The sequence below is a fragment of the Rutilus rutilus genome, assembly GCF_951802725.1.
Source record: "Rutilus rutilus genome assembly, chromosome: 23".
Lineage (NCBI taxonomy): Eukaryota > Metazoa > Chordata > Actinopteri > Cypriniformes > Leuciscidae > Rutilus > Rutilus rutilus.
The window spans coordinates 26,383,860-26,396,199 of NC_140233.1; the positions used below are offsets into that span (position 1 = coordinate 26,383,860).

The window sequence follows — 12,340 nt, forward strand, 5'->3', positions numbered from 1 at the left end:
TGAGGAGCTAGAGGAGCACAGGGTTCCCAGCAGCTGATTCAACATTATCAAATCAAGATCACGCCCAGAGTCATTTAACTCGCGTCACTCCAGACCCATAAGAGTCAACTAAACATATAACATTGTTCTAGTGGTTTTTGGATAGTTTAAAGCAAAAGTATCTTTTCTTATCTTGAAACACACACTTTAAAGCACAAAAACACACCTTGTTGGCAGAGATGCACCGATAAGACAATTTTGGCCGATACGATAACCGATAACTCTTTATTTTTGAAAGCTGATAACCGATATATCGGCTGGAAAATTTAAATCCAAATCTCATTTTTGAGAGCCTGATTACAAAAACAAAAGTCTCATCATTAAAATCCATGTCCCAAACACACAATTATGATGTTCTCGTTATAATTTTACATATAATTACAGACTTGCGCTGCACATGTTGCACTGAACCGTATCGTCCTTTTTTTTGAAGCGACTCAGCTGAAGGAAATAATACATTATTTATCATCTTTAATATATCAGCGTTTAAAAAGCTACAAGAGAATTTAGGCATCACAACTTTATCATGGACCGTATGACAAAAGGATATTCATTTTGAGATTCACCATTTAACAGTGCAATTAAATATATTAAACTGTGAGTGTTAATCGTTGCAAAGGCAGCATGTCTAATTAATTGAATTAAACTTGCTGACTAAAATAAAATAAATAAAACCTATATAGACATTTAAAAAAAAACAACAACTTTTTTCTGCTGTTAATTTATGAAACATTTTCAAAAGCCAGATCAAAGAACAGTTGTAAATCTAAATTGTAAAAATATAAATAATTAAAAGAATGTTTGCGATCTAACAGTAAGTGTTTGTTCAGTTCTGTATTTGACACTAATGTTACAAAAACTGGCAGAGATACTAAAAATATCAAACAGGAACTAGTGGCTTTAAAAAAAAGTGTGACATCCTTCCTGTTAAAAGGTTCAGGCCCAGTTACCCAGAGTGCAGTGCGCTTTACCTTCTCCCCCGTGGTGACGCTCCCACAGTGCAGCTTGTTGATGTCCTCTTTGCACTTGTCCATGAAGCCGCAGATCAGCCGGTAATCGCTGAACACTATACTGGCCATCTTGGTGATGTACTGGTTACACTGGTACTCGGAGATGTTGGTGCGGTGGTCCACTAAACACGACACCAGGTAACCCTTCCCACGCTCCTCAGCGGCACACTCCTTAATCTGGGGGGAGAGGGGGGGGGATTAAGAAGGGTTTATTGTGGAACGGTTCGTGCAGAAGTGTGTGTGCGCGATCACTCACCCCACTGATGGTGGTCTTGCACACCTCGACGGCCACAGACTCGAACTTGGGGTCGGTCGTCAGGTTCAGCTTGTAGTTCCACAGCAGCTGAAGAAACACGAGCGGTTACTCACTACACACACCTCAATCTCACACCACTGGATGACCTTTACCCTCAGCAAGAACTGCACTGAAGGTATGAGGATCATTGTTATTTAACACTAATAATATAATTAAAAGTAATACAAGGAATATTTAAAATAGTATTCAATAGTAAACAAGTCATTAGGCAAAAAAAATAAAAAAATAAAAGATTTAATACTGTGAAAGAATGTACGTATAGCAGTTCTGTTTAAACTAAACACACAAAAACCAAACCAAAAAAAAAAAAAAACCTTAAATCAAACCAAACACCCAAAATAAAACCAAATAAATGCATGTCTATGGTTGAGCGTGTGTTAAACTCCAGCTCGTGTGGTTGGTTAACTTTAACCTCAGCATGCCGGAAGAAGAGCAGAAGTGTGTGTGAAGACTTACATGATTGCAGTCTGAGGCGATCTCTGTGTCCTGAGGAGAGATGGAGAACAGAGGAGATTACACACACACAACAGTAATGTGCAGAACTACATGATTTCAGATCAACAAGCCCTGAGTAATGAATCTGCTTTCTGGATCACATGACCTCGACTCTTTAGGGCCTTTAAACGTGTTTCTTGCGTTCACAAACAGGTCGAAGGAGCTCAGCTATAGAACCGGACGCAGCGTCTCGAAGTGTGTTTTTAAACAGCTTTTAGTGTGACAAACACTTCTAGATCATTCAAAGCACCGACGCTTCAAAGCGGTTCAATAAAGTAACCACTAAGCTAAGCTAAAGCTACACTTAAAAATATCAAACAACAGCTGTTGGACGACTAGTCTAATGTTACGGCCCATCCTAAGGACAGTAGTGCCTGTGTGTGTGTGCATGTGTGTGTGTGTGTGTTGACTTTAAGGCTTTGGGAGTGAGTGTGTGTGTGTGTGTGTTGACTAAGGCTTTGGGAGTATGTGTGTGTGTGTGTGTGTCTGTGTGTGTCTGTGTGTGTCTGTGTGTGTCTGTGTGTGTCTGTGTGTGTCTGTGTGTGTCTGTGTGTGTCTGTGTGTGTCTGTGTGTGTCTGTGTGTGTCTGTGTGTGTCTGTGTGTGTCTGTGTGTGACTGTGTGTGACTGTGTGTGACTGTGTGTGACTGTGTGTGTTGACTAAGGCTTTAGGAGAGTGTGTGTGTGACCCCGGGGAGAGGAGAGGTGTGTGTATTAAGAGTAGATGCAAACACAGATCTGGCCTCGCTCTTCCTGGTGCACATCCGGTGTGGACTTGGCATATTAACATGTAGAGCACATAAACACTGCCTTTATCTGACACAAGTTAAATATTAGATAACAAACATCCATTATAACAGCGTAGTCACATGTTAGGCTCTTTAGATCTGGAAGATTACACAATGTGGTGAATTAAAATCAACATGTCTCCATAACTACATGTCAGAAACACAAGTACTAATTAAACGTATTAGTCTTAACTCCACACTGCAACCGGTGGACGTACATAAGGCCGTATAGTGGCACTATTTCACTCAAATGTCTGAGTAAATACTGTGAGTCTCAATAAACAAAAGCACACTGTTAAAGACCAACATACCAACACATGACCAGCACACACTGGCTATTTCAATCTCAAATAAACAGCTTTTATTTGTGTCTCATTCACTTTATGATGCCATTCACAGATGAACCAAGAGGTTCAGCTTTACAGCAATGCTTGGCATGAACAAGAACAATATTTCACAACATGACAGCTGATTGAGCGTTAACTTTGACTAATGTGTGAGGGATTAAGATGACACTGCAAAATGCTGAAGGAAAAAAGAGGAACCTGAGAGAACAGCAAGTTTAAAGGGAAAGTTCTTCATCTGTATAAAGCGAGGGGGTAAACGGTGTCATCAACGGCAGCTTCAAGGCATTTTAATCACATTTTATTCCTCTGCTAATAAAACCGTCTCTGTGTGATGTAAAACATCAGCATAACAGTGGAGGACCTGATCCTGAACAGCGGAGAACAAGCCGAGACAGAGATCAGGCTTTAACTCTTCTTTTTGCACTATCGAGCCAACTATCATAATTGAAAAGTTGTTTTCAGCCATCATGTTGTTCACAGCAATGCAAACACTCCCGCTGTTTTCCACGCGTACGTCACACGTCTTTACGGGATGTGTGAGATTCCGGAAAATCACTGGCAGTGTGAATGAACCAAAATCAAACAATCCCGGCCGGGACACATTATCCGTGTGTTTTCCAGAATCTGTGTGAAGGAGATCTTAACTCTTCATCCTCACGGGTGAAGGCCTTGATCAGGGTCAATGTTACTAAAAACAGCTTCCAAATCCAATCACAGACAGAGAAACCGGTTTGACCCCGAGAGCATCATCTTTCAGACTTTCAGGGTTTATTATGTACAGAGCTTCTCAGTGCAATTCTGCCGTATCTGTAATATCTAATATTAAAAAGAACAAAATGATTACGTTTATAACCCTGTGTGTTCACAACAAAAAAAGGGAAAAAAAGTCAACTGTTCACAGGCCAGAAAATCACTGTTCGAGTTGGAGAACACACTCCTGACCGACGACCCTCGTCATCAGACGAACGTTCGAGTTGGAGAACACACTCCTGACCGACGACCCTCGTCATCAGACGAACGTTCGAGTTGGAGAACACACTCCTGACCGACGACCCTCGTCATCAGACGAACGTTCGAGTTGGAGAACACACACTCCTGACCGACGTCCCTCGTCATCAGACGAACGTTCGAGTTGGAGAACACACACTCCTGACCGACGTCCCTCGTCATCAGACGAACGTTCGAGTTGGAGAACACACACTCCTGACCGACGTCCCTCGTCATCAGACGAACGTTCGAGTTGGAGAACACACACTCCTGACCGACGTCCCTCGTCATCAGACGAACGTTCGAGTTGGAGAACACACACTCCTGACCGACGTCCCTCATCATCAGACGAACGAACGAGTTGGAGAACACACTCCTGACCGACGTCCCTCGTCATCAGACGAACGTTCGAGTTGGAGAACACACACTCCTGACCGACGACCCTCGTCATCAGACGAACGAACGAGTTGGAGAACACACACTCCTGACCGACGTCCCTCGTCATCAGACGAACGTTCGAGTTGGAGAACACACACTCCTGACCGACGTCCCTCATCATCAGACGAACGAACGAGTTGGAGAACACACACTCCTGACCGACGTCCCTCATCATCAGACGAACGAACGAGTTGGAGAACACACTCCTGACCGACGTCCCTCGTCATCAGACGAACGTTCGAGTTGGAGAACACACACTCCTGACCGACGACCCTCGTCATCAGACGAACGTTCGAGTTGGAGAACACACACTCCTGACCGACGTCCCTCGTCATCAGACGAACGTTCGAGTTGGAGAACACACACTCCTGACCGACGTCCCTCATCATCAGACGAACGAACGAGTTGAAGAACACACACTCCTGACCGACGTCCCTCGTCATCAGACGAACGTTCGAGTTGGAGAACACTCCTGACCGACGTCCCTCATCATCAGACGAACGAACGAGTTGGAGAACACACACTCCTGACCGACGTCCCTCGTCATCAGACGAACGTTCGAGTTGGAGAACACACTCCTGACCGACGTCCCTCGTCATCAGACGAACGTTCATGTTGAAGAAAACACCCCTGACCGACGTCCCTCATCATCAGACGAACGTTCGAGTTGGAGAACACACACTCCTGACCGACGTCCCTCGTCATCAGACGAACGTTCGAGTTGGAGAACACACACTCCTGACCGACGTCCCTCGTCATCAGACGAATGTTCAAGTTGGAGAACACACACTCCTGACCGATGTCCCTCAACATCAGATGAACGTTCGAGTTGGAGAACACACACTCCTGACCGATGTCCCTCAACATCAGATGAACGTTCGAGTTGGAGAACACACTCATGACAAGGGCTGAACGATATTCTGTTTTAACATCGACATTGCGATGTGCGCATGAGCGATAGTCACATCGCCGGAACATGCGATGTGAAGGGTAGTAGCACCCATGGTGTATTAAGAGAATGGTAGCACACAGTAAACACGAGTTTGTTGTATGGCTTGTTGCTGGGGTGACATGCACGTTCCGCGTGCCTGCACAGTGATTGGTTCGCTGTGCCGCTGCTCACCGCTCACAGCCAACATTCACTGGCAATCCTATAGCTATAAATGGGCGACGAAGAGGATCCGCCGCAAAAAAATGATGATTTCGTACCAGAAGTCAAAATCGGCTACAAAATGGAGGATGTTGACCAAAAAGAGGTACTTTGCCTGGAGTGTTATAAAGTTGTGGATGGTTGTCTTTTTTAAAAAGTCTTTTGTCTTTTATTTTTCGAGTTCGCATTTATGAGGAAAAAACAATGTTACGTGACAGTTCTCCATTACGGACGCGCCCGCTCTGAAAGCGGCACTAAAAGACAGCTTTAAAACTTTCACAGAGACCTCAAACAGAAAGCACAAAGCCTTTATTTAAAGCAAATTTCGTTTTGTTAATTTTAATCTTAATTTTAATCAGTGTTTCATTATCCAATTTCCTGGATTTAATAAATAAGTAAATATAGCAGACAATAGATAATCACGACACGGAGGCACCAGCGCCTGAACTGGAGATTAAGCTATCATACATGAACCGAAACTCAGCGTATAAGGTAGTCTACTCGCCTCACACACCTAAAAAAAAAAAAAGAAATATATCTATTATCTACAGAAATCTCTACTTTTAAACAGAACCATTCAAAACAAAATAAAACGATGTAATCCGTGTGAAATGTGCATTTCTCTCCGGCGGGTTCACCACTGCGAAGATCACGAGTCAGTATAGTCAACTTCATCTTTGCAGCCGACACAGAAAACACTCATTGCAATATTTTACATATTCATAATCATTACTTTTGCTGGTTCTTTGTGACAGCTTTTAGGTGCCGATTACATGAACGCATCACTGCATTAGCACCGAAAACAGAGAGAGAGACAGAGACAGAGAGAGAGACAGAGAGAGAGAGAGAGAGAGAGAGAGAGAGAGAGAGAGAGAGAGAGAGAGAGAGAGAGAGAGAGAGAGAGAGAGAGAGAGAGAGAGAGAGAGAGAGAGAGAGAGAGAGAGAGAGAGAGAGACAGAGACAGAGACAGAGAGAGAGACAGAGAGAGAGAGAGAGAGAGAGAGAGAGAGAGACAGAGACAGAGAGAGAGACAGAGAGAGAGAGAGAGAGAGAGACAGACAGAGAGAGAGAGAGAGAGAGAGAGAGAGAGAGAGAGAGAGAGAGAGAGAGAGAGAGAGAGAGAGAGAGAGAGAGAGAGAGAGAGAGAGAGAGAGAGAGAGAGAGAGAGAGAGAGACAGAGACAGAGACAGAGAGAGAGACAGAGAGAGAGAATAAGTTTTTTTTTTTTACTTATGAGGAATTATAGGCTAATGAACAAGCAAACATCTGTTAAGAGCGCCGCCACATTGGATTGCGTAGAACGTTCACCGAATTCTGACAGAAATATGTTCTAATTTTGGAATAAAATATTAAGTGACCTTTTTGTCACTTGTAATGAAGCTTGCTTATTAGTGAAATTATTCATATCATGGAATGGTATTGACTTATAGCCTGGATTGATGGCTCGCAATATATATCGTTGGGAAAAAAATATTGCAATGTCATTTTTTTCCCAATATTGTGCAGCCCTACTCCTGACGGATGTCCCTCATCATCAGACGAGATCTCTCTCCAGCTGTGTCAGGCTTTTACAGTAGAGAACAGGATTGGTTAATAAGCTACCAGGGCTTTTTGCCTCTGCCAGATTATAAATAATGGAAGTAAACAAAGTGGCTCCATTCAGGCTTTATTTTATTTATAAGAAACAATGAGGAACACTGTCTGGCTAAACGATTGGCCTTACAGTAAGAGCTCACACTGACTGTGTGTTTCTATGAGAAGAGAAAGACTAGAGATTCAGTTATGGAGAATACATGGTAAACTTCCTGATATCTTTATGACACTGCCATGACATTTGACAAAATTCAGCAATAAAACTTTACAAACAAAGAAAAAACATGAACTAAATCAAGCGGTCCTTTAAAGGGGTCATATAATGGTACATGCACTTTTACAAGTTGATTGTCTGAAATGTGTGTTGGCAGTGCCTGTACACAACCATCATAAAATGATAAAAATCCATCCAGTGTTTTTTTTTTTAATCTTCTTATATGTTTTCCCCTCTCTCAAATCAAACCGTTCGATTTAGTGACGTCACAAAATCGACGCCCCCCCACGATTGTTGATTGACAGCAGTGTTTCAACACAGACCCGCCCTCGCTCGTAAGCGAGCTGTCAATCAGAGTCCGCACGTCATTGTTGATACGCTGGAGCACTGTCTATGAGCAGAATGGCGTCTAAGCGATTGTGGTGTTCTGTTCTCGGGTGCAATAAGGAACACAGCATCATTTTGATGTTCCTAATCCGAACCGCTGAAGACGCAGTGGCTGAGTTTGTTTTCGAAGGGAATATTCCTCACGATCAACGTCAATGCTGTCATGTGTGCGCGAATCATTTCACACACCAGACTGCTTTACAAACGAGGGTCAGTATAAAGCTGGACTTGCTAAGAAGCTGCTCCTGAAAAAAGGATCAGTACCAACTATTCGTGTTCCTGCTGCACCTCCAGAGGAACTGAAGTGAGTGTAACGTTTTATTGACCTTTATATTAATATTTATATTAATCTTTGCAAATCGCTAGCACACTTCACGATGAATGCGGCTGTTTACACTCAGGGTACATCAAGGCATGTTTTCTATGTACGATGTTCTCAATATAATTCATAATCCCACGTTTATAATGAACAACGTGTTATGGTTATTGTGTTATTGTGTTAAACGGTGTCCGCACAGAACAGAGGGGCGGGGTGAGCAAAGCTCATTATCATTTAAAGACACATGCACTTAAACGGCGTGCTGAAAACAGAGCTGTTTTTGACCAGGTAAAATGAGTGTTTTCTTACAATACTAGTGAGAATTTTTCATTTAATTTAATTTAAATTATATAACCTACATTCTTTTTGTGACGAGAAAACCTCCCTACAGCTTCTGCCAGTGAACATCAGTGTTTTACTGTCGCGTAAGAAGTGTTATTTTAACATCAGTGTAAACCACAGGGTTCAGATTATCCTACAGTAGGGTTATTAGAACAGAAACTGAATTATCAAGTGTAAAAATAAAACACTGCTTAGTTTTCACTGTATGAATTAAATATAAATAGTTAAATACTGATTCTTCAGTTATTCAGCCGAGAGCAGAGAGTGATCTTCTCTGAGTCTTTAGTTCATGACCACAGTTATTGCAAGCCGTTGCGATATGCATATCGAGATACATTTGCATTCATTTGTGATATTTCGATAGTTTGAATATATTGTGCAGCCCTACTTTGAATCGGACTGTAATGTGATTAACAGTCATAGGTCTGTACAACACGACACGAGTACGAGGAACCCCAGCTCTGCCAGTAAGAGCTAATCAACACATGTTCTTATGAGTGAAAGTGGTGTGTGTGTGTGTGTAATCAGGAACTAAGAACTAACGACCCGACTCACATTACACACACACACAGATCTTAGCTAACACTGCTAGCGAACAGAAGCATTGTTATATTATACGACGATCTTAATGCTCTCGCGTTTGTGATCATGCAACATTGTTCCAGCAATGTCTAATATTTGACAAACAATTAGCAGTGTTTACTTTTATATTTGGTGAGAGGACTCTCTACAAATGAAGTCCCTAAAACAGGTCAGTCCAGTCTAACAACTAAAGCCGGGTCTCTGCAGCAGAAAGAGAAGAGTGTGTGCAGGATGCAACATATGAGGCTCAAATATACATCAGTCAAATATTGGGAAATTATTGGCCAAATGCCAGTCATTTGAGATTGTCTGCATCTGTGGTAACAGTGGCCATCGGAAGCTGCACTGAGACGGATGTTGTGACGGATTCTCCTGCTGTATTGTGACTGTACACACGTGTGTGTGTGTGTGTGTGTGTGTGTGTGACAGATTATCCCAACAGAGATAACAGGGTCAGAGTGAGGGGGAATATTACTCAACTTCAGCACATCTATCAGCTAAATATTCATTCAGTGTTTCCCATTAATGACCCTGTGTGCCACGGTTTCATAATGAAGCGAAAATGTAAATCGTATAGCCTAACACAGGTCTCTGACGGTGTATTTTGCCACTAAAACCAAAACCGTGATGTGGCTTGATGATCTGGTTTAAGTTTTCTCCAAAATAAAAGCTCAAGGGGTTATCTCCTGCAAGTGATTAAATTAGAAAAGTATTAATTTCCTTATACTGTAAAGTAAAATATACTTATGAAATATTTATTTTACAGTTAAGTGTTTTACAAATATATCACTCTCACTATATTACTCTCTAGATCAAGCTAAAGGTGTTTGAGCCCTCTTTAATGTCCAGGAACAAGTTAATGCATTTTCTTTGCTCAATTAGCACACTGTAAATGTGTTAAACTCTTAATTGTGAGCTCTCAACGTGCACTGTTTTGCAGTCATTTGTTAATTATGCGAATACAAGGATCAAACGTTCAAAATACATTGATTTAATTCAATTTAAAATACATTGATTATTAAATAGATTATTTAATGCCAGCTTTAACAGAAGTCCTTCCACTCATATGATCTGCTAGCATTAGATATTTGTCCACCCTGTTAGATATCGGTACATTCGTCATAACAAACATCTGAGAGCGCGCGTGACGTCACCGCTGACGTCACGCCGCATATTTTGGCGAATGTGAGTGAGTTGCAAGTTCCAGCTTTCTGCGGGTTAAAGCACAGCCATACACAGAAAACACATTTCCCAGCTATATTAATCACGATAACCAGATATTAAAACCTTGAACACCCCCAAAACCTGCACGTATGTGACATTCAGAGGCCTTTTCTTGCCGAAAGAAACGTCTGGTTACTAAATATATGCCTGTATCTGGTCACGTCAGCCCTGCTTGCGTCGATATCGATACTCTTTGTATGATGTATAACTTGTGAGTGTCGCAGAGACGCAGGGAGACGCTGCAGGTCCAGATGTGTGTTGTTGTAACGCAATATTAAGTCAGACTGATGAAGAGGCGTTATATGCGGCTTAAATCGCAGACGCTGCGTATAAAAACACGGTCTTACGTCTTTGCGGTCCTGCAGGCACTCGAGCACGGCCAGGTTGTTGTTCCAGGAGTGTTTGGGGCAGATCCTGCTCACGTCCTCCCGACAGGCCTCCTCCTCCGCGAGCCTCCAGCCTGAGCCTCCGCTCCTGCGGCCCGCCGGCGGCCCGTCCGCGGCCTTCGCCTCGCCCGCGGGGTTCCGGGCTCTGTCGCTGTTATCTGCCGCATTATCGCCGTCTACGGCCACTGGTTTGACTTCCCGAGCAGAGCAAATCGAGCCGGAGATGAAGAGCACCAGCAGGAGCCGCAGAACACGTCCACACGCCGCCATCTTCCTCAGCCGAGTTACCAATCCTACTACGCCGAAGAGCGCGCTCATGAATATTAATCAGCACGCGCTGCCGTCGCGTCGTCAGCTTGTTAATATTCATGAGCTGAATCCGACGCTGTAGTGTGATTCGTCAGTTCTGGAAGTACTGAATTACGGTACATGATTTCAAGCTTTATTGTTCTGTTCTGTGTAATTGCACTAGTAAAAAGGCAAGTAGAGGTTATAGCATTGTAAGCAGGTATGATGTTGTATAAAGTAGCAATTTTTTTTCTTGTCTTCTGGCACTGTTCTTATTTAATTTTATATATATTTTTTTTTTACTTGATTATGTCTCAATATTGTTCTGGTTCATGGCATTAATAATAAAATACGGTATTCGAACGGCACACCGATCGAGTCAAACACTGGACACGTAGATTAAATAAATACACTTGAATCGTTAGATAAAGGAAGATAATGGAGGGAATTAGCATTAAACAGGGACTTCTGAAAGTGGGCGGGGCTTAGATGCCCGGACTTGTCTTTAACTGGTCAGGTAAAATGAGTCTAAGTATTTTAATAATTTAACTTTATACCGTGTAATGTATTCTCAATCAAACAACTATACCTTTATTGTCGGCATTATTCAAGTGTAAACTATGATCCTGAACGCTCTTGCTGTAATTGATGGTCAGCTGGCACGTGCTGTTTTCCTCAGCGTTGTTTAGGATGAGCCAATCACAAGCGTTTGTGATTCCTGAGAAAGGTTTATTTTAAATAAATGTATCGTGATTCTTTTGTGTTTGATTTCCATTTTATGTCAGACAATATTTCTGGAAACAACATTGAAATGAATATTTTATGGAGCAAATGTATCTTCTAATAAAATAAACCGAATTTGGTTGAAGGGAGAACTCGCCCCCTGGAGGAGGACACGCTTATTTCTACAGGAAACTTTAGTTTTATTCACATCTATATTGTGAAGGTTTGTTCATGCATCATTCGCCTGGTTTATAGAGGCAATTTTATTCCTAAAAACACGGTGAAAATGTTTATTTTCTTCTGTTGACTCTTTTCTGATTTATGAAGTGATACAAACAATATGAAGTCCAGAAGCCCCTCTGTAAAACCCCTCAACTCTAATAAGTTAATAAAATTAGAACTTTAAACCTGGCTTTATCCAATGTTCATTTCTATTCTGGAATGTATGCAAATTAGTGCATATTTAATTAGATAACACATAATTTGCATTTTTTAACATAACATTTCAGAAAACTTGTAATAAAACACTTGTCTTAATGTACGGTGATGAATAAACTGGTGACAGAATGGTGATGCTCACACTGTCAGCCTGTGCCCTGTGGTGTCTCGCCTTTATTTCAGTAACAAACTTTAAACTCAATTTTAATGGCCAAAAAGTTAACGCCACTGGAAATGTGAGGTATAGTAATGTTCCCGTCCTCTGAGGTGTTTTT

The 12,340-nt window shown here is 42.0% G+C and overlaps 1 protein-coding gene across 1 annotated transcript in view; it reads right to left on the reverse strand.

Moving 5' to 3' along the window:
* glg1a (golgi glycoprotein 1a) overlaps nt 1-10,913 on the reverse strand; it is a 42,655-nt gene extending 31,742 nt beyond the window's left edge. The window contains exons 1-4 of the mRNA XM_084396685.1: nt 10,578-10,913; nt 1,822-1,851; nt 1,306-1,392; nt 1,011-1,226 (exon numbers count right to left, since the gene is read on the reverse strand). Of these exons, the coding sequence (XP_084252811.1) occupies nt 1,011-1,226; nt 1,306-1,392; nt 1,822-1,851; nt 10,578-10,886 (642 nt within the window). The 5' untranslated portion in view covers nt 10,887-10,913. The remainder of the gene's footprint in view (nt 1-1,010; nt 1,227-1,305; nt 1,393-1,821; nt 1,852-10,577) is intronic.
* Between the last annotated feature and the right edge of the window lie 1,427 nt (nt 10,914-12,340).